The following is a 25,643-nucleotide window of genomic DNA, read 5'->3' on the forward strand; positions in this document are numbered from 1 at the left end:
TTAGTGATGACATCACAATTCTGAGACTGCATCCTGTCTCACATGGATGATGCACACCAGTCTGGCCATAAAAGGAAGTGCAGGAATTGAGCAGCATCCCCCACAATGCACCAAAGTCAGGAAGTGAGGTGAGTAAAATGGCTGCCAGCAGCACATGGCAAACACAACAGGGAAAAAACCTTGACATCTGGAAGAGTTCTAGACGTGCTGTGAGATGGTCACAGGATTGTTATAGAGAATCTGGGGAGATTTCTCCCTGTCTCACGTCCTTTTTAGGATTCCTGTCGCTATCTCTCTTGAAATGCACGGTGTCTTTAGTAGAAGGGAACTTTCTACTTTTTATCAGAGAACTTAGATCTCTGCGGAGATCATCTAGTGTTCTTTCTGATATAGGTAAGAAGCTGGAGGTTTAATTGTTCATTTAGAGCAATGTCTTGTCTTATTAGACTTGCTGTACTAGCCGCCGGGCATTGTGGCTGAAATTTATGGTCAGCTGAGAAGCCTACCTGTGGTTAAGTGGTACAGACTAGGCTTTAGAGTTCTGCAGTTGCAGATTCAATTATTTCTGTTTACTCCAACTACATGCTTCTAGTGTCTCCTTTTAAGGATGAGACTTTGTTTGGGTCATGCCTTTTCAATCCAATCTAAGTTTTCCTCCCAGGGGCAGGTTTCTCTTTCTAGAGTATCTGCAATCCAAGTAGGATGAGAGGCATTCCTTGAACTGGATTCAGGGTCTTCATCTCTGGGAGTGACAGTTCCAGTCCCAGTTTGGGAACGTGATATAGGTATTTACCTCATATATTTCAGATTCTGTCCTTCAAAGTAGTATCCTTTCTCTTTTGGTTCTAGTGGGCCTGTTCATAACGCACTTAGACCTGAGAGATTTATTGTTTCCTTAATCGGAATCTTCTCTAGTTTTCTTAGTTTGCGCCTTCCCAGTCAGACCTTTAGGTCTTGGGATATTGCAAGTGTGTTTTTCTGGACAATATATAGTTCAGGTATCATCCTGACTTCGAGCTAACTCTCTTTTAAGAGATCTTGTCCAATCTTCTTTTCCAGGGATGGGAAATGAATCTGGAGAAAAGTTCCCTTGTTCTATCCACAAGGGTAATTTATTTGGGACTACCGCCACAATACCCTGAATTCACCCGATTTCGTTTGATCTCGGAAGTTATGCAGGGTCAAGTCTGGTCAGTACCTGGAAGGGAGACCGTCTGGAAACACCAGGTGCGGTATGCTTGGACCTTTATTTGATTCTTTATCTAGGAGATGTCTTTTAGAGGTCAGAAAATCAAGGATTTATTCCTTTTCCCCACTCTGCAGTCTTCTGTCCGGCCAACAGTAAGTTTTAGTGGCCGGTGGATAGCTTAGTTATCTTGCAACCAGGAGGTTGGGAGTTTAGATTTAGATGCAGTTGATTTTTCTTTACTTTTCTGTGACACTGTGTATGTAGGGAATTGGTCTGATGGTATTCCATGGACATCATTCCTTTTGCTATTTTCCATGACATGAAGAACTTTCGAATCTGTCTTAAAGGATAAATTTAGATCAGATGACAATAGACTTTCTTCCTTAGTATTTTTTCAGGGGTATCTATCTCTGGGTGCGTGTTTCTGGAGATACTCCTGGGTGATGTGAACACGGATGCCAACCTGCTGGGCTGGTAAGCTGTCTGGGTCTTTAAGGATTAGGGACTCGGAAATGTCTGCTCTCCTCTTTAAACATCTTGGAGTTGAGAGCAATTCACAATGCTCTGATGACTTGACCTCAGTTGTCCCTAGCTTGGCTCCAGTCAGACAATATCACCTCTAAGGTTTATATCAACCATTAGGGAGGAAATAGGGGTTCCTTAGCCATGTAGGAAGTGACTTGGATTGTTCAGTGGGAGGAAGCTCACATTTGCTGTCATCCACTTTCCAGGGGTGGACAATGGGAGTCAGACTTCTAAACTGACTGATAATTCATCCCGGGGAGTGAGCATTTCCATCCGGAAGTGTTCTCTAGGTAGACCCTCACATGGGGGGTTTCAGGAGTTTGCTTCTGTGGGCATTTTGACAGAACGCCAAGTTTCAAAGGTACGGTTTATGGTCATATGATCCGCAGACTGTCCTGATAGATGTTCTGACGTTTTTCTTGGACTTCAGTCTTGCATACCTTTTTCCTCTGTTTGTTCTCTTTCCACAAGTCACTACTCGTATTTTCAGATGAGAGCGACAGTGATTTTAATAGCCCGTGTGTGGCCTCGCAGGATCTGGTTTGCAGACCTAGTGGAAATGTCGTCTCTCCACCTTGGAGACTACCTCTGAGGAAGGACTTCTGATTCTTGGTCTTTTCCTTCATCTAAATCTCTGAAGCTGACTACTTGAAGATTGGATGCTTAGTTTTGTCTAAGCGGGGTGTTTTCTGAATTTTTTTATCCTTTCTCCAGGGTGGTCTGGAGAAGGGTTTGTCAGTCAGTACCCTGAAGGGTCAGTTTTCTGCATTGTCTTTTTTGCTACATAAGCATCTGGTGGATGTGCAATTTTTTTGTCAGGCACTGGTTTACATCAGGCCTGTGTTTAAGTCGGTTGCCCCCCCCCCCCCTTAGGGTTTTGCTCTTGTTCTTAACGTTTTGCAGTAGGCTCTGTTTGAGCTTTTACTTTCCATAGATATTAAGTTATTTTGGAAGGTTTTGTTTCTCATTACTATCTTTTCTGCTTGGAGAGTCTTGGAGCTCTCAGTTTTGCAGTGTGATTCGCCTTATCTTATCTTTCATGCAGTTAAGGCTGTTATTCGTACTAGTTAGGTTTTCTTCCTAAGTGGTTTCGGATAGATATATTAATCAGAAAATTGTTGTTCCTTCTCTGTGTTCTTATCTTTCTTCTCATAAGGAACATTTGTTGCACAACTTTGATGTTGTGCGTGCTTTTATTTTCTATCTACAGGCGACTAAGGATTGTCACCAGTTTGCTGTTTGTTTCTCTGGGAAACATAAAGTTCAGAGAACTTCAGCTACTTCTCTTTCTCTTTGGTTGAGTAGTATAATGCGTTTGGTTTATGAGACTGCTGGACAGCAGCCTTCTGAGAGAATTCCAGCTCATTTCACTAGGGCTGTCCCTTCTTCTTGGGCTTTCAGTAAGGAAGTTTCTGTAGAACAGATTTGCAAGGCTGCAGCTTGGTCCTCTCTGCATACTTTTTCCAAATTTGATATTTTTGTCTCAGCTTAAGCTTCTTTTGGGAGAAAGGTTCTTCATGCAGTGGTGCCTTCTGTTTAGTTTACCTGTCTTGTCCCTCCCTAATCATCTGTGTCCTCTAGCTTGGGTATTGGTTCCCACAAGTAATTGATGATTCTGTGGACTCACCAAATCTTAGGAAAGAAAACATAATTTATGCTTAACTGATAAATTTATTAATTTCCGGATATGGTGAGTCCACGGCCCACCCTTTATTTTAAGACAGTTATTTTTAACTAAAACCTCAGGCACCTCTACACCTTTGTGTTACCTTCTTTTTCCATTTTCCCTTCGGCTGAATGACTGAAGGTTATGGGTAAGGGAAGTGACATATATAGAGGCTTTGCTTTGGTGCTCTTTGCCTCCTCCTGTTGGCCAGGGGTGATATTCCCACTAGTAATTGATTATTCTGTGGACTCACCATATCCGGAAAGAAATACATTTATCAGGTAAGCATAAATTATGTTTTTATATTAGGATTATGTTCTAAATAAAAGGGACCAGAAACCCCAAAATTTTCTTTCATGATTTTGATAGAACATACAATTTTAACAACTTTCCAATTTATTTCTATTATCAAATTTGCTTCATTCTCTTGTTATCCTTTTGCTGAAGGAACAGCATTGCACTACTGGTTGCACTTATAGGACCTAGCTGAACACATCCGGTGAGTCAATGACAAGAGATATATATGTGAAGCCACCAATCACCAGCTGTGCATTGTTGCTTCTGACCCTACCCAGGTAGGCTCTTCAACAAAGGATATCATGAGTACAAAGCAAATTTGATGATAGAAGTAAATTGGAAAGTTGTTAAAATGGGATGCTCTTCACCACGTATATCATTGATAATGTTATATGATCAATACTGCAACTGATAACATTTATTAAACCATGTAGTATCTTTAAAGGGACATGAAACCCAAAATGTTATTTTATGATTCATACGAAGCATACATTTGTAAACACATTTCTAATTTATTTCTATTATCAACTTTGCTTCATTCTCTTTGTATCCTTTGATGACTGTGCAGCAATGCACTACTGGGAACAAGCAGGACACATTGGTAAACCAATCACAAGAGGCATATATGTGCAGACACCAATCAGCAGCTAGCTCTCAGCTCCTGAGCCTACCTAAGCATGCTTTTCAACAATGAAAAAAGAACAAATTAGGTAATAAAAGGGAATTGGAAAGGGGTTTGTATGCTTTATCTGAACCATGAAAGAAACATTTTGGGTTTCATGTCCCTTTAACTACACAATGGAAGCTCCTCTGCAGTAAGTTCTGGGTTCCCAGCTTCTGTGTGTTTCACTTTAGATTAAATTCAGTACTTGCGTCATGAACGTTACATAGTTTGAATCCGTACCGTCTTCTTCTACACTGAAATTGTCTGGTGGATTCATGGTTATCAAATTGACATGCGGTTTCAACAACTGGAAGATCTCGTTTAGCTGTTCTCCATCAATGTCACAATCCAGAAATATCTCAAACTCCGAATTCCTCCTCTTCGACTTTCGAGATTCAATGTGAATTAGATTTACATGTTTCTCCTGTCAAAAAAAGGTTTCTATTAATGTGTCATAGGTCCATATCAAAGAAGAGACATGAAATCAAAGAAATCTGTTACTCTAATTCTAACAATCAAATCAACCTATTGACTAAAGGCCTATCTGTTTATATATCACTATAGGATGAACTAGTCATGGGAATTAGTGTTGGGATTGGGTTAGGTAAAAGGTGTAGGTGAGGGTAACAGTATGAATGTTATAGGACCACTAAATGCAGTACAATTGCATAACCAACAAATGCATAATAAAAAGACAACGGAATACCAAATAAAATGAGTCGTTTTTTCTGACAAATTTCAAAATTAGTTACATTTTATTTTCCCTGCATCACGTGACAGCCATTAGCCAATCACAAAATGTATAAACTGTGTAGTCTTGCACATGCTCAGTAGTAACTGGTACCTCAGACAGTGTGCATATAACTGTACCATGTGACAGCTATCAGCCAATCACAGACATATATACGTATACACTGTGATCTCTTGCACATGCTCAGTAGGCGCTGGTACCTCAGAGTGTGTCCATATAACTGTATCATGTCACAGCCATTAGCCAATCACAAACTGTATAAACTGTGTAGGCGCTGGTAGCTCAGAGAGTGTGCATATAACTGTATCATGTGACAACCATTAGCCAATCACAAACTGTATAAACTGTGTAGGCGCTGGTAGCTCAGAGAGTGTGCATATAACTGTATCATGTGACAGCCATTAGCCAATCACAAACTGTATAAACTGTGTAGGTGCTGGTAGCTCAGAGAGTGTGCATATAACTGTATCATGTGACAGCCATTATCCAATCACAGACTGTATATACTGTGTAGGCGCAGGAACCTCAGAGAGTGTGCATATAACTGTTTCATGTGACAGCCATTAGCCAATCACAGATTGTATATACTGTGTAGGCGCAGGTAGCTCAGAGAGTGTGCATAATGGCATTTCAGCAGTAAACCATAAAGGTATTCATTGCACTATAAACCAACAGGCTGCAGAGAAAACCTCCATAAATCATTTATACCTGACACAAACTAAATACCCCACTGAAATGTCCTTAACATACCTGAAAGAGTTTTAACGCCTTCACAAGCCCACCGACTTCATCTTTTAATGAAAAAATGACAGAAGCTCTGTTTTTTTCTGACAGACTATCATTATTTTCTTTATTGTCTTCCGTCTTCATATAACTTGCTTTAATAAACTGCAAAAGGATAAATACATGTAAGTAATTAGTAACACAATAGCTTTATGTGATACAGAAAACGCTTAGGTGCAGTCAGACAAGCGCTGATGTAGGGCTGTGTCGTCACTTATATTGTGATCACACAGAGCATCATTAGTGCACGCGCAGTCAGACAAGCGCTGATGTAGGGCTGTGTCGTCACTTATATTGTGATCACACAGAGCGTCATTAGTGCACGCGCAGTCAGACAAGCGCTGATGTAGGGCTGTGTCGTCACTTATATTGTGATCACACAGAGCATCATTAGTGCACGCGCAGTCAGACAAGCGCTGATGTAGGGCTGTGTCGTCACTTATATTGTGATCACACAGAGCGTCATTAAGTGCACGCGCAGTCAGACAAGCGCTGATGTAGGGCTGTGTCGTCACTTATATTGTGATCACACAGAGCGTCATTAGTGCACGCGCAGTCAGACAGGCGCTGATGTAGGGCTGTGTCATCACTTATATTGTGATCACACAGAGCATCATTAGTGCACGGGCAGTTAGACAAGCGCTGATGTAGGGCTGTGTCGTCACTTATATTGTGATCACACAGAGCGTCATTAGTGCACGCGCAGTCAGACAAGCGCTGATATAGGGCTGTGTTGTCACTTATATTGTGATCACACAGAGCATCATTAGTGCATGCGCAGTCAGACAAGCGCTGATGTAGGGCTGTGTCGTCACTTATATTGTGATCACACAGAGCGTCATTAGTGCACGCGCAGTCAGACAAGCGCTGATGTAGGGCTGTGTCGTCACTTATATTGTGATCACACAGAGCATCATTAGTGCACACGCAGTCAGACAAGCGCTGATGTAGGGCTGTGTCGTCACTTATATTGTGATCACACAGAGCGTCATTAGTGCACGCGCATTCAGACAAGCGCTGATGTAGGGCTGTGTCGTCACTTATATTGTGATCACACAGAGCATCATTAGTGCACGCGCAGTCAGACAAGTGCTGATGTAGGGCTGTGTCGTCACTTATATTGTGATCACGCAGAGCGTCATTAGTGCACGCGCAGTCAAACAAGCGCTGATGTAGGACTGTGACGTCACTTATATTGTGATCACACAGAGCGTCATTAGTGCACGCGCAGTCAGACAAGCGCTGATGTAGGGCTGTGACGTCACTTATATTGTGATCACACAGAGCGTCATTAGTGCACGCGCAGTCAGACAAGCGCTGATGTAGGGCTGTGACGTCACTTATATTGTGATCACACAGAGCGTCATTAGTGCACGCGCATTCAGACAAGCGCTGATGTAGGGCTGTGTCGTCACTTATATTGTGATTACACAGAGCGTCATTAGTGCACGCGCAGTCAGACAAGCGCTGATGTAGGGCTGTGTCGTCACTTATATTGTGATCACACAGAGCGTCATTAGTGCACGCGCAGTTAGACAAGCGCTGATGAAGGGCTGTGTTGTCACTTATATTGTGATCACACAGAGCGTCATTAGTGCACGCGCAGTCAGACAAGCGCTGATGTAGGGCTGTGTCGTCACTTATATAGTGATCACGCAGAGCGTCATTAGTGCACGCGCAGTTAGACAAGCGCTGATGTAGGGCTGTGTCGTCACTTATATTGTGATCACACAGAGCGTCATTAGTGCACGCGCAGTCAGACAAGCGCTGATGTAGGGCTGTGTCGTCACTTATATTGTGATCACACAGAGCGTCATTAAGTGCACGCGCAGTCAGACAAGCGCTGATGTAGGACTGTGTCGTCACTTATATTGTGATCACACAGAGCGTCAATAGTGCACGCGCAGTCAGACAAGCGCTGATGTAGGGCTGTGTCGTCACTTATATTGTGATCACACAGAGCGTCAATAGTGCACGCGCAGTCAGACAAGCGCTGATGTAGGGCTGTGTCGTCACTTATATTGTGATCACACAGAGCGTCATTAGTGCACGCGCAGTCAGACAAGCGCTGATGTAGGGCTGTGTCGTCACTTATATTGTGATCACACAGAGGGTCATTAGTGCCCCTCTGAGGAAGCGTTTTTTGTGAAACGTACTTCAGGGGTCCTCTGGGATAAGCTTTGTCTTTCCCTCTTTTTTAATTTGCTCACCCTTGGTGTCTTGACACTTGCAGCAGCATAATATAATTGTAAAAATTAACTGTAATTTAGCCCTCGGATTGTACGGGCTTAGCTGATATTTTTAGTTATGCTGCCTAGATTTCTTTAACAATTAAAATCTAAATAATTTAGAAAGCCAGTCACACCAGGGTGTAGTGTTTTTATTTTTTTTCACCGTATGCTGATGTATGTGTGGTTAACATATTATCCATCTAATAAACTTTAGTGTATGAATGTTGGTAAATAAATTTTATAAATAACCATAATTTTCTGATCATGAATGGGCTAAGTTGACTAATTCTTTCACAGATCTGAGTTATCTATTCAAACTTGTAAGTCTATTTACAATTACTTGTTAGTTGTACACTGTTCTCTAACTCATTATCTGTGGCATGTAGTCTAAGTAGTTAGGAGATTATAATACTCAAATTTGGCTATCAGCCTATAACTACAGACTTCCTGCGTACATTATACTACGCCCTACCCCCACTTTCCTTTTTTTCTATAGCAGTTTTAAGAGACTATTCAATTTAATTCTATTATCAAATTGTCTTTGTTCTACTTGTTATCCTTTGTTGAAAAAGCATACCTATGTATGTTCAGGAACAGTAATACACTACTATGAGCCTCTGATATGCTCACAGTAGTGCATTACTCTAATATACCTCTAATCATTTGCTCACAGTCTTCAGCTAGCTCACAATAGTGCTCTGCTTCTTTTAAAGCCAACTTTGACTATGTTTTTCACACCTTTACAGGAGTTAAATGCATAAATATATACAAGCAAATAGTGGTCCAGTTCATTTTACTGACTGATAAGTGCACATGCAAAAAGATATGCTGAGTTCATACATAAGTTCAAAATGTTATATTACTACCTTTTTCTCAATACTGTCTATTATCTAAAGCAATGTTTTGCTTTTTTTCCCACTAGAGGGCAACATAAGCCGTGTAGTGAAAAATTCCATCTGCTCTATGTCAGTGTTTGCGTTGATGGAATAAATCTTGCAAAAAATAAATAAAACATCTTTGGATATTCCTTAAACATATATTATTACTAAGAAGGTTCCTCAAGCACCTCACATAACTTAAACCCTGCCTTTCATTAAAGGGACATAAACACTTTGTAATAATTAGCATTTCTGTAGATTTGCAATAAATTAACATACATGCTGAGTGTGAAAACTTTATGAATACATTACTCATTGTTTTATGCACTGTTTAGCCTCCCCCCACTTATTTAGAGTAGCCAATCCAGGATTGTTACTGAAGAGGACAAGGCTACCCACTGTCATTTTGTTAGCAAACCTGGTATTATTTTCTAATATCTTATCACCCCTACTGTTAGGGACCTATATGTAGCAAGATTAGGTTTGTGAACTTCCAGTTCTCAGATTTGGAAACCCCACAACTTTTTTTTTTTAATAACCGTAAAAGAGGACAAAAAAATGATGGTATTTATTATATTTTTTATTAACTACACATAATCATTTTATATTGCAATCTCAAAGTATTTTATGACCCTTTCAAATACAGAACTACGATCCTTGCACTAATTAAAAAAAACATCACTTGTTTGTTTATTATCATCATAATTTGTTTCTTGTTTGTGCTACTTAAAGTAAATAAAAAATATCCTGAAGAATTAAAAATAAAATGAAGCATTTTAGTCCTTTTTGGGTGTTTTGGAAAAGTATCTTAGAGATTAGAATAGGATAGCTTACCATAGCTCAGAAATCACATACTCATCCTCAGCCCTGGCATACTCCTCTGACACGGTACCTACGCAGATGTTTCCATACTGCTGAGCGGCACTGGAGAAAATCTTCAGCTGATTTTCTTCATTACTAATTCATCTTGAGCTCCTACTATTCTGCCCTTAATCTCTATAAGAAACATTACTTCTCTACTCTTATTTCTACTCTTTCTTTAAACCCAAAACGTCTGTTCTCCACATTCAATACTCTCCTCCGCCCTCCCCTACCTCCTAATACAACTTCTCTGTCAGCTCAAGACTTTGCCAGCCACTTCAATAACAAAATCGACTCCATCAGAAACGAAATCAGTTCTCAACATACTTCCATTCTCTCACCCCCTCAAATGCTCGCAATCAACCACAACCCACATAACCTTAAACTTAGCTCTTTCTCCCCTGTTACTGAGGAAGAAGTTTCGGCACTTATACTGCGCTCTCACCTCACTACCTGTCCCCTTGACCCTATCCCCTCACAGCTGCTCCCCTTCCTCTCATCTACCCTTACCCCTATACTCACACATATTTTCAACCTCTCCCTCAGCACTGGTATATTTCGCTCATCTCTGAAACATGCACTGGTCACACCAATCCTCAAAAAACCTTCCCTCGATCCAACCTCCCCATCCAACTACCACCCTATTTCCCTACTCCCTCTTGCCTCAAAGCTTCTCGAAAAACTAGTATATGCATGCCTATTTCATTTCCTTACATTAAACTTCCTCCTTGACCCACTGCAATCTGGATTTCGTCCCCATCACTCCACAGGGACAGCAATTGTTAAGGTTACCAACAACCTACTTACAGCAAAATCAAAAGGCCACTTCTCTCTGCTTATCCTCCTTGATCTGTCCGCAGCCTTTGACACTGTTGACCACCCTCTTTTGCTCCAAACCCTCCGGCATCTGTGACACAGCCCTCTCGTAGCTCTCTTCCTACCTGTCAAACTGTAACTTTAGTGTAGCCTTCTCTGGGGCCTCCTCTGCCCAGTCACCACTTTGTAGGAGTACCGCAAGGCTCTGTCCCCTTCTCTTCTCAATCTACACGTCATCATTAGGTTCCCTAATAAAGTCCCACGGTTTCCATTATCATTTGTATGTCAACGACACCCAGATCTACTTCTCTGCACCAGACCTATCTCCTTCCTTGCTAACCCGTGTCACTAACTGTCTTTCTCACAAATCTTCCTGGATGTCCTCTCACTACCTCAAGCTAAATCTCTCCAAAACTGAGCTCCTTATTTTACCCCCTTCATCCAAAATCTCCACCCCCAATCTCTCTATAACTGTCGAGAACTCCATCATTACTCCTACCCCGCATGCCCAATGTCTTGGGGTCACATTTGAATTAGATCTTTCTTTCACGCCTCACATTCAGTCCTTGGCTAAATCCTGCCGTTTCCACCTTAAAAACATCTCTAAAATTAGACATTTCCTTACACAAGACACAGCTAAGATTTTAATCCACTCTCTCATCCTTTCCCACCTCAATTACTGCAACTCTGTCCTCTCTGGTCTCCCCAGCTGCCGCCTAGCTCCTTTACAATCCATAATGAATGCCTCTGCCAGGTTCATCTTCCTTACACGTCGCTCTTCATCTGCTGCACCTCTCTGCCAATCCCTTCATTGTCTTCCTTTTGCCTTCAGGCTTAAACACAAATTTCAACATACAAAGCCCTCAACTGCACTGCTCCCCCTTATATCTCAGACCTTGTCTCCAGATACTCTCCCTCCTGTCCCCTTCGCTCTGCTCATGACCTCCTACTCTCCTCCTCTCTTGTTACCTCCTCACACTCCCGTTTACAGGACTTCTCCAGACTGGCTCCTATCTTGTGGAACTCTCTGCCTCGCTCCACAAGACTCTCCCCTAGTTCTGAAAGCTTCAAGCGCTCCCTAAAGACTCTGCTATTCAGGGACGCATACAACCTACGCTAACCTTACTTTATACCAGTTCCTGTCCTCCATTGCTATCTCCTGAACCCCCTTAGCATGCAAGCTTAAGAGTACAGCTGTTTGTAGATCACCTTCTTTAGAGCTGACTACAACAGTGCGACTCTTGGCAGGGCCCTCTATCCATTTGATCCATATAATTTGTTTTGTTGTACTCTGCCTTTGTTTATAGCGCTGCAGAATCTCTACAAATAACCGATAATAATAATAATAATAATAAGATACATTATTTTTATTTATTTTTTCAAAACATGCAAATTAAACATAAGAAATTAAGGTTTGATTTTTTTTTTTTTTATTCTTTGATTTCTGAGAAACATAATAAAGGATGTTTTAGTGAACTTCATCACAATTTCATACTGGCTGAATCCAAGGCACCAGTTATTTTCACTTCCTAGCTCCCTAAGTTAAAAAGTTAAAGAAAGGAGATGTACTGAGTTTGTGCTTCACCTTGTAACCTGTACTCATCTTTCTCTCTTGTCTCATTAAATTATATGACGCACATGAAACCATTATTTTCAGATGTCAATGGAAGTTGAAAGAGACGCAGTGAGGGACACTGAACCCAAATGTTTTCTTTCATGATTCAGATAGATCAGCAATTTTAAGTAACTTTCTAATTTACTCCTATTATCAATTTTTCTCAGGAATGTAAGCTTAGGAGCTAAATGTATCCACCAATCAGCAAGCACTACCCAGGGTGCTGAACCAAAAATAGGCCGGCTCGTAAGCTTACATTTCTGCTTTTTCAAATAAAGATACCAAGAGAATGAAGAACAATTGATAATAGAAGTAAATTAGAAAGTTGTTTAAAATTGCTGATCTATCTGAATCATGAGAGTATCCATTTAAATATAGGAGTTTTGTTAACTCACTCTCAGTCTTTAACAATCCTTTGTGGGGGGCTTTGCCCAGAAAGTCACAAACTAGTAAAAATCACTTTGTGGAGTCTAAAAGCATTAAAAGGATATTAAATTGTAAAAAGTAAATGCTGTAATATGTTAGAACATTTATTACTCTACAATTGTTTAACCCCTGCACATATATTTTATTCTTTTTATTTATTTATTTTTATTTATATGCATTGAAAAAATAATTTCTATAACAATTAAAAAATACTTTGAAGATATTTTCATTTCAAATTGATTGCAGTGGTCTCTGTTTATGTGAGAAATTTAAAGTGACCTGGATCAATGGATAAACAAATCTCTCAGTGTAAATTATTATTATTATGAAAAGAAACAGCAACATAACTTGTATTTTACATTTAATAAGAAATCTTACAACATCTTTTTTTTCCCTTCTCTTCTGTACTTACAGGTGGAAGTAGAAATAAAAATACTGTAGGTAACTTATACCAAATAACACTTAGCAACAATTTATCATTATGCTAAACCTGTTTAATATCTTATAACATAAAACAGGCAAATCAGTAACAAACTTTCATGAGATCTTTATATACAACATCATTCACCAAACAACTAGTGCAATACACTTTTAAGCTAAATAGACCTAAAGAATAGACCTAAAGAATAGACTTACAAGTTGAATTTATTAAAACATTTTGGTATATAACCTGATTAAAACATATTTATTAAACATAAAAAAACAAGTATCTATGTAAGGACGTTGGGGAAGCCAAAATGCAGGTACAACTGGATGTGGCTAATCTTAATCAATGGAGTGCAAAAATAGTGCAAATGTTAAACTAAAAGAGTTATCCTCAAAAATAAATGTCTTTAATCACCTAGGTGTGAAAAAATAACGCGTACACGTGAAGGTTAAAAAATAGAAAAAGAATATACAGGCCTCTAGTTATCAAGCGCCGTAAGGTGAAGTGAAGACTAGCCAGAAACAGCAATTATGAAGCAGCGGTCACAAAGACCGCTGCTCCATAACCTGTCCGCCTGCTCTGAGCAGGCGGACAGACATCGCCGGAAATCAACCCAATCGAGTACGATCGGGTTGATTGACACCCCCTGCTGGCGGCCGCGAGTCTGCAGGGAGCGGCGTTGCACCAGCAGCTCTTGTGAGCTTCTGGTGCAATGATGAATACGGGGAGCGTATTGCTCGCCGTATTCAGCGAGGTCTGTCGGACCTGATCCGCACTGTCGGATCAGGTCCGACAGACCTTGATAACTAGAGGCCACAGTATATATATGTGTGTGTGTCCAAATGAAGAAAAAATATATATAAGCCAATCCTAGTGACCAGTGGATTCTGAATGAAAAGTTCTCTTAACCCACTGGTCACTAGGATTGGCTTATATATATTTTTTATTCATTTGGACACACACATATATATACTGTATATTCTTTTTCTATTTTTTAACCTTCATGTGTACGCGTTATTTTTTCACACCTAGGGGATTAAAGACATTTATTTTTGAGGATAACTCTTTTAGTTTAACATTTGCACTATTTTTGCACTTCATTGATTAAGATTAGCCACATCCAGTTGTACCTGCATTTTGGCTTCCCCAACGTCCTTACATAGACACTTGTTTTTTTATGTTTAATAAATATGTTTTAATCAGGTTATATACCAATATGTTTTAATAAATTCAACTTGTAAGTCTATTCTTTAGGTCTATTGAGACTGTTTTTATTTCCTGATCGCATACTTCAGCCTTTGGCGCTCCTATTTTATGTGTTTTTATTTTACTATCTGCCCTACATCTTGTTAGGGTATCTTTTATAGTGAGCGTGTATGCTCAACCAGGCGCAGTCCACTACATTACACTTGCAATATGTTTTTAAGCATTTAAACTACATACAGTTTTTGTATTGCTCTGCAGCTCTGCACTATCTTTTCGGTTCAGGGGTGAATCAGTAAATAAATATTAGATTTGTGATTGGTTTGATGACAGAGGAGCAAATGTAGACAATGATACAGGGCTCCATTAAATAAGGCAAACATGACCTGCTCAAACAAAAATCATCAGCTAGGTATAGCCCTGTATGGGCTGATTAGTGCATCAAATAGAGGGTCAAATTACAAGTGGAGCGCAAAATATCGCTTTAGCTAAAGCAATGTTTGCGCTCCACTTTGTAATACCAGCGCATGCTAATGTGCGCAGGTATTATAAGTTTACACCAATGCGTATGCGAGCTCGTGTTCACATTGCGCTCATGAGAGTGCGCTTCCATAGGCTCCTCGCACAGCGAAGGAGGTAAGTAGCACAGCGATGGGCAGCAGTTAGTAAATATATATGTATATGCTTATATACAAATATATGTATGTGTTATTATGTGTATATAGACATATTAACACATGAATATATATATACATATATATTTACTGGGAACACACAGTTCCCAGTGACCACAATGTAAAGGCACTTTTCAGTGTCGTTTTTTTTTTCTAACACCCCCCACCGGCCAAATTTAGCACCTTATAACTGCCTAGTGCAGTTTGTTTTTTTATTTAAAAAAATTATAAATTTTCCCGTTTGCGGTAGCGCAATAATTTAGCGCTCCACTTGAAATCTAACCCATAATGGTTTTTTTCACCATGATGATAAATATAAAATGTTTTTATTTATACTATTGCAGGACTAGGCTTATTAGCTATTTATTTAAAAATAAGGGATTCTATTCCAATCCATTGTGCCCCTGTTTGAAACGGTAAAACTACGTGACTTACATATACTAAACTTACAAAATCAAAAGAAAAGCTGGTTAAACCTGCTAAAACATATACTAAATGAAAAATAATAATAATCAGTAAATGCATAAAAATAATGATATAGTCCAAAGTAGGGGGTATATTTATCAATGTGCGAGCGGACATGATACGAAAGTATAGTATCATGTCCACCGCACATTGATAAATGCCGACAGCATAAGCTGTCGGCATTTATCATTGCACCAGCAGTTCTTGTGAACTGCTGGTGCAATGCTGCCCCTGCTGATTCGCGGCCAATCAACCCGATCGTATTCGATCGGGTTGATTTCTGTTCGCGGACTCAGAGCAGGCGGACAAGTTCATAACTTCTGTTTCTGGCAAGCCTTCAGGTTTGCTGGAAACAAGGGGCATCAAGCTCCATACGGAGCTTGATAAATATGCCCCCAGATAGGAAAGGGTTAACCTATAGGGCAGTGTCTTTGAGAAACAAATCTCCAAAGAAAAATGAACACGATAGTGAAGTCTGTTATGGTTAAAATAATTCCTTTATTATTAGTATTATCATCATTATTTTTTTATTCTTTATTTTATAGTGTATTATTATTATTATTATCCGTTATTTGTAGAGCGCCAACAGATTCCGCAGCGCTATAGTGTATAATTCTAATTTCACACACATCTTTATAGAAGCAAAAATTAGGTATGGGAAATATCTGAAAATATTTAACTTGTGTATTTAAACATATTTAATATTTACTGACAGATTATCCTAGCAAAGGTGAGCTCATACTTCAGTGAGATGGAGTATACATTTTGTAAAGTTTGCCAGTGTGACCTGCTCATACACGTGCTCAGTATAAAAACAGGCCAGCGGCTTCTAAGGCTAATAAGGTACTAGCTATGTATTAACCCCTTAATGACCACAATGTACCCTGTATGTCACTGGTCATTAAGGTTTTTTTCAGGACATAATAGCACAAGTCTAACAAGAACATGCTATTAATGCACTCCCTCCAGCAGGCTTTGTGGAATAGAGCAGTCTCAACGCTGGTGGCAAGACCGCGCTATAAAACAATCAAGTCCAAAAAAATGGCCAGTGACATACAGAGTACGTCGCTGGTCCTTAAGGGGTTAAAAGAGGTGCAAAGGAGGAAAGTATCATTCTGTCACTATATAAATCCCTGGTAAGACCTCACCTTGAGTATGGAGTGCAGTTCTGGGGACCGATCACAAACAAATACAAATTGTGTTTATCTCACACTCGCTAGACAAGCCAAAAAGAAATTCTGTAACCTGCAAAGACTGCACATTAAATACTGGTATAGGTCATTTGCATCATTTTGAGTACATAGGTAACACATTTAGTTTTTTGGCTCCTCTAGACAGTGTGGAACATTTTTACATAAAAACAAGAGGTATTTAAATGGATATGAAATTCAAAATGTTTCTTTTGTGATTAAGACAATTTTAAAAAAAGTTTCCATTTTACTTCTGTTATCAAATTTGCTTTGTTCCTATGGGATTTTTGTTGAACAGATGCCTAGGTAGGTGTCTGAAGCACTATATAGCAGGAAAATGAGTGCTGCCATCTAGTGCTCTTGCAAATGGATACAATTCTCACAAACTGCTGCCATATAGTGCTCAAGACACACACTCCTGAGCTTACATCCCTGCTTTTCAACAAAGGAAATTAAGAGTACAAAGAAAATTTTATAATAGAAGCAAATTAGAGAGTTGTTTAAAATTGCTGCTCTGTCTGAGTCATGAAAGAAAAATGTGGTTTTCATATCCCTTCAAAGTCAATTTTGTAATGTTATTGAGTGATTAAAAACAACATGTAAAGTGTATACAGTAATAGGTGACCTTCTTACATTGTCTTACAAAGAGATCGCAAATAATCCCTCTGCTACGCGTAATGCAAATAACCGGTCACCCAGAGGGACACAACAGAGATCCCAGGCACTGCAACCGCTAGACATAATGCAAATAACCGGTCACCCAGAGGGACACAGCAAAGATCCCAGGCACTGCAACCGCTAGATATAATGCAAATAACCGGTCACCCAGAGGGACACAGCAGAGATCCCAGGCACTGCAACCGCTAGATATAATGCAAATAACCGGTCACCCAGAGGGACACAGCAGAGATCCCAGGCACTGCAACCGCTAGACGTGATGCAAATAACCGGTCACCCAAAGGGACAAAGCAGAGATCCCAGGCACTGCAACCGCTAGACGTAATGCAAATAACCGGTCACCCAGAGGGACACAGCAGAGATCCCAGGCACTGCAACCGCTAGACGTAATGCAAATAACCGGTCACCCAGAGGGACACCGCAGAGATCCCAGGCACTGCGACCGCTAGACGTAATGCAAATAACCGGTCACCCAGAGGGACACAGCAGAGATCCCAGGCACTGCGACCGCTAGATGTAATGCAAATAACCGGTCACCCAGAGGGACACAGCAGAGATCCCAGGCACTGCAACCGCTAGACATAATGCAAATAACCGGTCACCCAGAGGGACACAGCAGAGATCCCAGGCACTGCAACCGCTAGACATAATGCAAATAACCGGTCACCCAGAGGGACACAGCAGAGATCCCAGGCACTGCAACCGCTAGACATAATGCAAATAACCGGTCACCTAGAGGGACACAGCAGAGATCTCAGGCACTGCAACCGCTAGACATAATGCAAATAACCGGTCACCCAGAGGGACACAGCAGAGATCCCAGGCACTGCAACCTCTAGACATAATGCAAATAACCGGTCACCCAGAGGGACACAGCAGAGATCCCAGGCACTGCAACTGCTAGGCGTAATGCAAATAACCGGTCACCCAGAGGGACACAGCAGAGATCCCAGGCACTGCAACCGCTAGACATAATGGAAATAACCGGTCACCCAGAGGGACACAGCAGAGATCCCAGGCACTGCAACCGCTAGACATAATGCAAATAACCGGTCACCCAGAGGGACACAGCAGAGATCCCAGGCACTGCGACCGCTAGATGTAATGCAAATAACCGGTCACCCAGAGGGACACAGCAGAGATCCCAGGCACTGCGACCGCTCGACTTAATGCAAATAACCGGTCACCCAGAGGGACACAGCAGAGATCCCAGGCACTGCAACCGCTAGACATAATGCAAATAACCGGTCACCCAGAGGGACACAGCAGAGATCCCAGGCACTGCAACCGCTAGACGTAATACAAATAACCGGTCACCCAGAGGGACGCAGCAGAGATCCCAGGCACTGCAACCGCTAGACATAATGCAAATAACTGGTAACCCAGAGGGACACAGCAGAGATCCCAGGCACTGCAACTGCTAGACGTAATGCAAATAACCGGTCACCCAGAGGGACACAGCAGAGATCCCAGGCACTGCAACTGCTAGACGTAATGCAAATAACCGGTCACCCAGAGGGACACAGCAGAGATCCCAGGCACTGCAACTGCTAGACGTAATGCAAATAACCGGTCACCCAGAGGGACGCAGCAGAGATCCCAGGCACTGCAACAACCACTTCTGTAGATTCTAACTTAAACTTCCCTTCATGTTGTTTTATGTTAAGCAAAAAAAGAATTCTTATCACATTGTTTAGATGTTATTAATTTGTACATTGCATAATTTTAAAATGATTTGACAATATATAAAAAGAGTTGTCATTTAGTGACTCACAATTTTAATAAGCAAGTCTATGTTTAAAACTTGAATGACAAAATTGTGGCATGGAAGACAATTAAAATTTCCCAATTCAGATAGAGCAGGACATTGAAAATGTTCCAATTTACTTGTATTGTGAAATTTATTCCTTCTCTTTGTATTTTTTGTTGAAAGATACAGTAGCTCCTTTACATGACAGTATATTGAGACATGCATGTGTCAATTTCATTTATTAAAGGACCACTCAATGCAGTAGAATTACATAATTAACAAGGGCATAATAAAAAAACAAGACAATTACACTTACTCTGAATTTAAAATAAGCAGCAGATTTTTTTCTGACAAATTTATTTTTCTTCCATTTTCTGGCCCCCTGTACCATGTGACATACATCAGCCAATCACAGACTAGCATACATAAACCCTGTGAGCTTGTGCACATGCTCAGTAGTATCTTGTTCCCCAGAAAGTGTGAATATAAAAAGACTGTGCAAAATGTTATAATGGATGTAAATTGCAAAGTGTCTTAAAACTGCTGCTCTATCTGAACCTTGAAACTTTATTTTGGCTTTATTGTCCCTTTACGTAAGTTTTTACAGTTTTTTACTTTATTTGTCCGTCTCATCTTTTAGTTCAGTTGAGGGTTATGGTTTGGAGAAGTAGAAATGCAGCAGAAAATGAAATAAAGGCAATTGTATGTGTATATATAAGCTTCTGCCAATTGTATGTGTATATATAAGCTTATGCCAATTGCATGTGTATATATGAGCTTCTGCTAATTGCATGTGTATATATAAGCTTCTGCCAATTGCATGTGTATATATAAGCTTCTGCCAATTGCATGTGTATATATGAGCTTCTGGGAATTGCCTGTGTATATATAAGCTTCTGGCAATTGCATATGTCTATATAAGCTTCTGCCAATTGCATGTGTATATATGAGCTTCTGGGAATTGCCTGTGTATATATAAGCTTCTGGCAATTGCATGTGTATATATAAGCTTCTGCCAATTGCCTGTATATATAAGCTTCTGCCAATTGCATGTGTAAATATAAGCTTCTGCCAATTGCATGTGTATATAAGATTCTGGCAATTGCATGTGTATATATAAGCTTCTGCCAATTGCATGTGTATATATGAGCTTCTGGCAATTGCATGTATATATAAGCTTCTGCCAATTGCATGTGTATATATAAGCTTCTGCCAATTGCATGTGTATATAAGCTTCTGCCAATTGCATGTGTATATATAAGCTTCTGGCAATTGCTGTGTATAAAAGGGACAGTCAACTCCAAATTGTTATTGTTTAAAAATATAGATAATCCCTTTATTACCCAATCCCCAGTTTTGCATAAACAACACAGTAATATTAATATACTTTTTACCTCTGTGATTACCTTGTATCTAAGCCGCTTTTGACAACCCCCTTATCACATGAATTTTTATTTATTATCTATTGACTTGCATTTTAGCCAATTAGTGCAGTGTTAGCCACAACTCCTGGACGTGAGCACAATGTTATCTATGTGGCCCACATGGATTAGCAGTCAGTCTCTTGTTGTGAAAACCTAATAAAAAAAACATGTGATAAGAGGCTGTCTATAGTGGCTTAGAAACAGGCAGAAATGTAGAGGTTTGAATGTTAAAAAAGTATATTAATATAACAATGTTGGTTGTGCAAAGCTGGGGAATGGGTAGTAAAGGCGTTATCCAGGGCCGTCTTTAATATTTAATATTGACTGGACCCTGGGCAAAAATGTTCTTGGCCCCCATACAATTTCGCTCTCCACCCCAACATCCCAGAAAACAACCAAATCAATTTATTTTATATAAAAAAAAAAAATATTAGCCCAGCAGTGGATCATCCACTGCTGGACTAATCATTTAAAAAAAAATGAAATAAATTGCAATTTGTGAAACTGGACCTAAGCAGTACTAATAAGTAAATAAATATATACATTCCTCCACTGTGGATTCATTTAATATTCTTTTGAATGTGATTCTGGTGTGAGGTTAGCTGGTTAAAGAGATTTAGGGCAGCCAACAGGAGCAAAGCAAGGTAAAGACTGAAGAGGAAGCATGGAGGTGCAGACAAATATATGTTTACTGACTGGAACAGCAGAACTACTATGGGAAGCTGTAAAATCTGAGACAGAGAGAAAACAAAAGCTATAAAAAATAAACCTTACATTAATGTGTGAAGTATCAGCCTGACACTATACATCAACCACAGTAGCACACTTTCTTTGCTAGGAACAAGTTCTCTCTCACCCTGCACTAGACAATGCTGCATGGGGAGGGGCGTGTGGGCACTCACTTATTCTTCCCACTGACACCTTTCTACAAAGCACTGTTCCCCAAACAAACTTCTGTTAGTTGATCTTAGGGCCACAGCAGAAAGAGCAGGGCTAAAGGGACCAGCAGACTGGATGCTGTCTGCCCAAGGCTGCATGGATACAGTGTGAGATGAGTCACACAGCCTCAAGACTGAAGAGAGCAGTGTATGCAGCTGCACAGATGATCAAATCCTCATGTGCCTGCCGCTCCAGCTTTCTGCCGCAGGCACCTACAGTCAGCCCTACCCAGAAACAATCCCCACCACCAGAACAGTTACCTGGTAACAGTGGTAACCCCAGTAGGACATTTTCTGATGCAGTGAGAATGGCTGGATGCCGAGTTAGGGCTTTGCATTCAGTGCTGCGCAGTGCACATCTAAAACAGCACATGGCAATAGCTTGGCATGTCACATGACACCGGCACGGTCTGGCACAGTTTTTTTTTTTTTAAATATAAGCAGAGTACTTTTGACTGTGACAGTTTTAGGACTGAATGTGTGTGTTCCCCAGTTCCAATTTTTTTTTTAGGACTCTTGGGCCCCTCAACAGAGACTGGGCCCTGGGCAGCTGCCCCTTTTGCCCTGTGTTAAAGACGGCCCTGGCGTTATCTATTTTTTTAAACAATAACAATTTTGGAGTTGACTGTCCCTTTACGTTTGGGAACATTGTTGTAAACATTGTGGGCTGGAACAAACGTATGAAGAGTTCTATTTCTTAGCCTGAACCATAGTAATTAGATAATATATTGTGCTAAAGAAATACAATTCTAAACATACACTTGTTACTGTAATTGTAAATAAGAAAAAATAGGTTTAATATATTTTATATGTTTATTTCTGTCAAAATATCCTGTATCCTGGTCAGTCTGTCAGCTGCTTTTTAAGATGTTTAATAAAAGTCTGTTCTGCTATGTTACTGTATGGGATTACAATAGAATACTGCTGTTTCACAGGAGAAAATAAAGCTAAGGTTGAGGCAAAGCTATCAGTATTTGTACTGAATACCTTTTGTTACAGATATATAGAGAAGAGGACACCTACTAGATCCTGAGCTAGTTTCTCTCATCATCATGATTCAATCATACAAGAATGTTTTTGAAACTAATTGATCCATTTGGGGCAGTGCAATTAATAAAGATGATGAATTATACCCAAATCTAGACAGATAAGATAGTGTAAAATGATTAGCGCTGTAGAATCTGTTGGCGCTCTACAAATAAACGATAATAATAATTGCAGCCTTTGTAGGAGTAGGAACAGTGATATAAATGACTGGGCACTAGAATAATCTTTATGCTTATTCATGTTAAAACCTATAACAGCATAAGATTAGTATAGTTCTGTACAACTAGCACTGGATTACAGCTCACATGGTGCATTTAACAATATGACTCATATTGGGGCTGATCACACAAGTGTATCTAATTGTTATTTTACAAAAATCTCTATGAAAGTCTTTGGGGAGTCTTGTAGATAAATAATTTTCCACAGTATTGTGATTGACTCCATTGTGACTTGTTTTCTATCTACCTGTCTATCTATCTATCTATCTATCTATCTATCTATCTCTCTATAATTTATCTAAATAACTATCTATCTATCTGTCTATCTATCATCTATCTACCTATCTATTTTCTGTATCATTTTTCTAACTATCTATCTACCTACCTATCTACTGTATAATTTATCTAACTATCTATCTATCTATGTATGTATCTATCTATTTATCTATGTATCTCTGTATCTATCTATGTATCTATCTATCTATCTATCTATCTATCTATCTCTGTATCTATCTACTGTATCATGTTTCTATCTATCTATCTATTGTATCCTTTACTTATTTGTATATCTATTGTATCATCTATCTATTGTATTGTCTACCTATCTATTTTCATATCTATCTTTCTCTGTATCTATCTATGTTTCTGAATGTATCTATCTCTGTATGTCTGTCTATCTATCTATATATATATATATAATTCTATATATAAATATATATGTATAATCTATCTCTCTGTATTTATCTGTATTTGTTTCTATCTATGTCTGTGAATCTATCAATTTCTCTGCGTCTGTCTGTCTGTCTGTCTATCTATCTATCTATCTATATCTCATCTTTCAATGTATGTGAATCTATAAATCTATCTATTTCTATCTATAAATGTATCTACCTATACATCTATCTATTTATCTATAAATCGATCTATCTATAAATCTATCTATCTATCTATACATACATCTATCTATACATCTATATATCTATCTATAAATCTATCTATATATCTCTATCTATAAAACTATCTATCTATATATCTATCTATATATCTATAAATCTATCTATCTATAAATCAATCTATCTATAAATCTATCTATCTTTCACTACAAAACATGTCTTTTAGAAGATAAAAACATTGACGTAAAAATATGATAGATTTACAATGAAGCCATTACGGATCTGTTTGATGTTGGTAACTTGATAGGTATTGTATACCAGACATACTCTGTGCATAGTGGCTAATTAAATTATACTGATATTACTGAGCAAGAAATAAAGCTCTTAAAAACACTGCACAATGGGCTGTTGTAAAACAATGAAGGAACAGAAGTTTCTGTAATATATTCTATGGGTAGAATAAAGTACAGGAAAGCAAGTAGTTTGTGGTTTAAAGGAACATAAAACTCACATTGAATTTCCTATAAAATGTTTAACTATGCACAGCTAAAAATTGTAATGAAATTCTATTAATTATTTTGCCCACTTTTCCATTTATAACTATTGTGTATTTCTACTGCCCTAAGAGATTCTGTTGTGTATCTTACAGGATCTTAAACAATGACCTTGCAACATGCTACAATAAATTAATAAAGATGATTGGTGCCGGAGTAAATGGCACAGCAAAGGCAATATGATAAACAGGAAAGCACTACACAACAACTAGACAGCTCCATGTCACTAAATGCAACTAGTCTAATTACACAATACAATTCAATTCAATTCCACAAATTACCTGATACATTTGGTATTTTATTGGCTCCACAGAACAAGTATCCAATGTAATAAAACTATACTTTTTTGGGGTAAATAACCTTAAGAGCCTCACTTTAATTTCCTTAAATATATTTATTTCTACCTGAAAAATGTACTAGTTTTCAACATTAAAAAATCTCACTTTGTATAATGAACTATATTTAGAAAATAATAATATATAAATAACAAAATACAGAATATAAACATAGCACGAGAATAAATAATGCAAAAACAAGTACAGTAGTTTTTTCACAACTTTTTTTTTTTTTTTTTTAACATTCATATCAAACCTTCAAGAAAAGTTTAAAGTCCTGCTTAATACATAGTAGATTTATTAAACCATTTCTTAGCTGGACTGGTAAGAAAGAATATATAAAAATAAAAGAGAGAGAGAAAGAGAGAGAGAGAAAGAGAGAGAGAGAGAAAGAGAGAGAGAGAAACAGAGAGAGAGAAAGAGAGAGAGAGAAAGAGAGAGAGAAAGAGAGAGAGAGAGAAAGAGAGAGAGAAAGAGAGAGAGAAAGAGAGAGAGAGAAAGAGAGAGAGAAAGAGAGAGAGACAAAGAGAGAGAGAGATTTTTGATTTCCAATCTAACACGTTTATTAAACCTATTTAATCTATTGTCTATTGTGTTTTTATTTCAATTCAATAAGAATATATAATAATTTTAATTACCTTTTTATTATCAAAATTGAGAAAACTCTTCATACTACATTATATATCAGCAATAAGTACTGGCAAGCAAGTACAGGGTATTGTTTTACCTCATTATTGAGCTGATTCTCATCAATATTTGTATTCACAGAGTCAAATGACTTCACTCTTCTGGGTCTATCAGCTCTGCTGGAGTACATGCCTCTGTGTGTCTAGCTGATCGTGTTGTGACCTGATGGGTACTTGCTTCACCACTGTACAGAGGCTGGGTGCTTAAGATCACACTGCTGTCTGCACCAGCTATTTATGCTCACAGGTGTTGGAGGGGGCAGTGATCATCACTCGTAATCTCTTCCCAAACCAAATGGAAAAAAAACATCAGCGTCAAAGATGGCATTACCAGTGCTCATTAGTAGTCACCAACGTCAAAAACAATGTTATCAAATAAATTGTGAGGCTTTTATTTCTGAGCAAAAAAAACAAATGAAAGAAACCTTCATTGTGTGTCTGTGTAGGAACAAACAGATG

The 25,643-nt window shown here is 39.0% G+C and overlaps 1 protein-coding gene and 1 pseudogene across 1 annotated transcript in view; one reads left to right on the forward strand and one right to left on the reverse strand.

Annotated features, from left to right (window-relative positions):
• The window catches only part of TPH1 (tryptophan hydroxylase 1), an 81,118-nt gene extending 55,803 nt beyond the window's left edge, over window positions 1-25,315 (reverse strand). The window contains exons 1-3 of the mRNA XM_053688946.1: window positions 25,226-25,315; window positions 5,843-5,980; window positions 4,582-4,765 (exon numbers count right to left, since the gene is read on the reverse strand). Coding sequence (XP_053544921.1) covers window positions 4,582-4,765; window positions 5,843-5,980; window positions 25,226-25,315 — 412 coding nt within the window. The remainder of the gene's footprint in view (window positions 1-4,581; window positions 4,766-5,842; window positions 5,981-25,225) is intronic.
• LOC128636894 (uncharacterized) lies at window positions 1,121-1,239 on the forward strand (annotated as a pseudogene).
• Window positions 25,316-25,643: the final 328 nt, after the last annotated feature.

Source organism: Bombina bombina, chromosome 7, assembly GCF_027579735.1.
Source record: "Bombina bombina isolate aBomBom1 chromosome 7, aBomBom1.pri, whole genome shotgun sequence".
Classification (NCBI taxonomy): domain Eukaryota; kingdom Metazoa; phylum Chordata; class Amphibia; order Anura; family Bombinatoridae; genus Bombina; species Bombina bombina.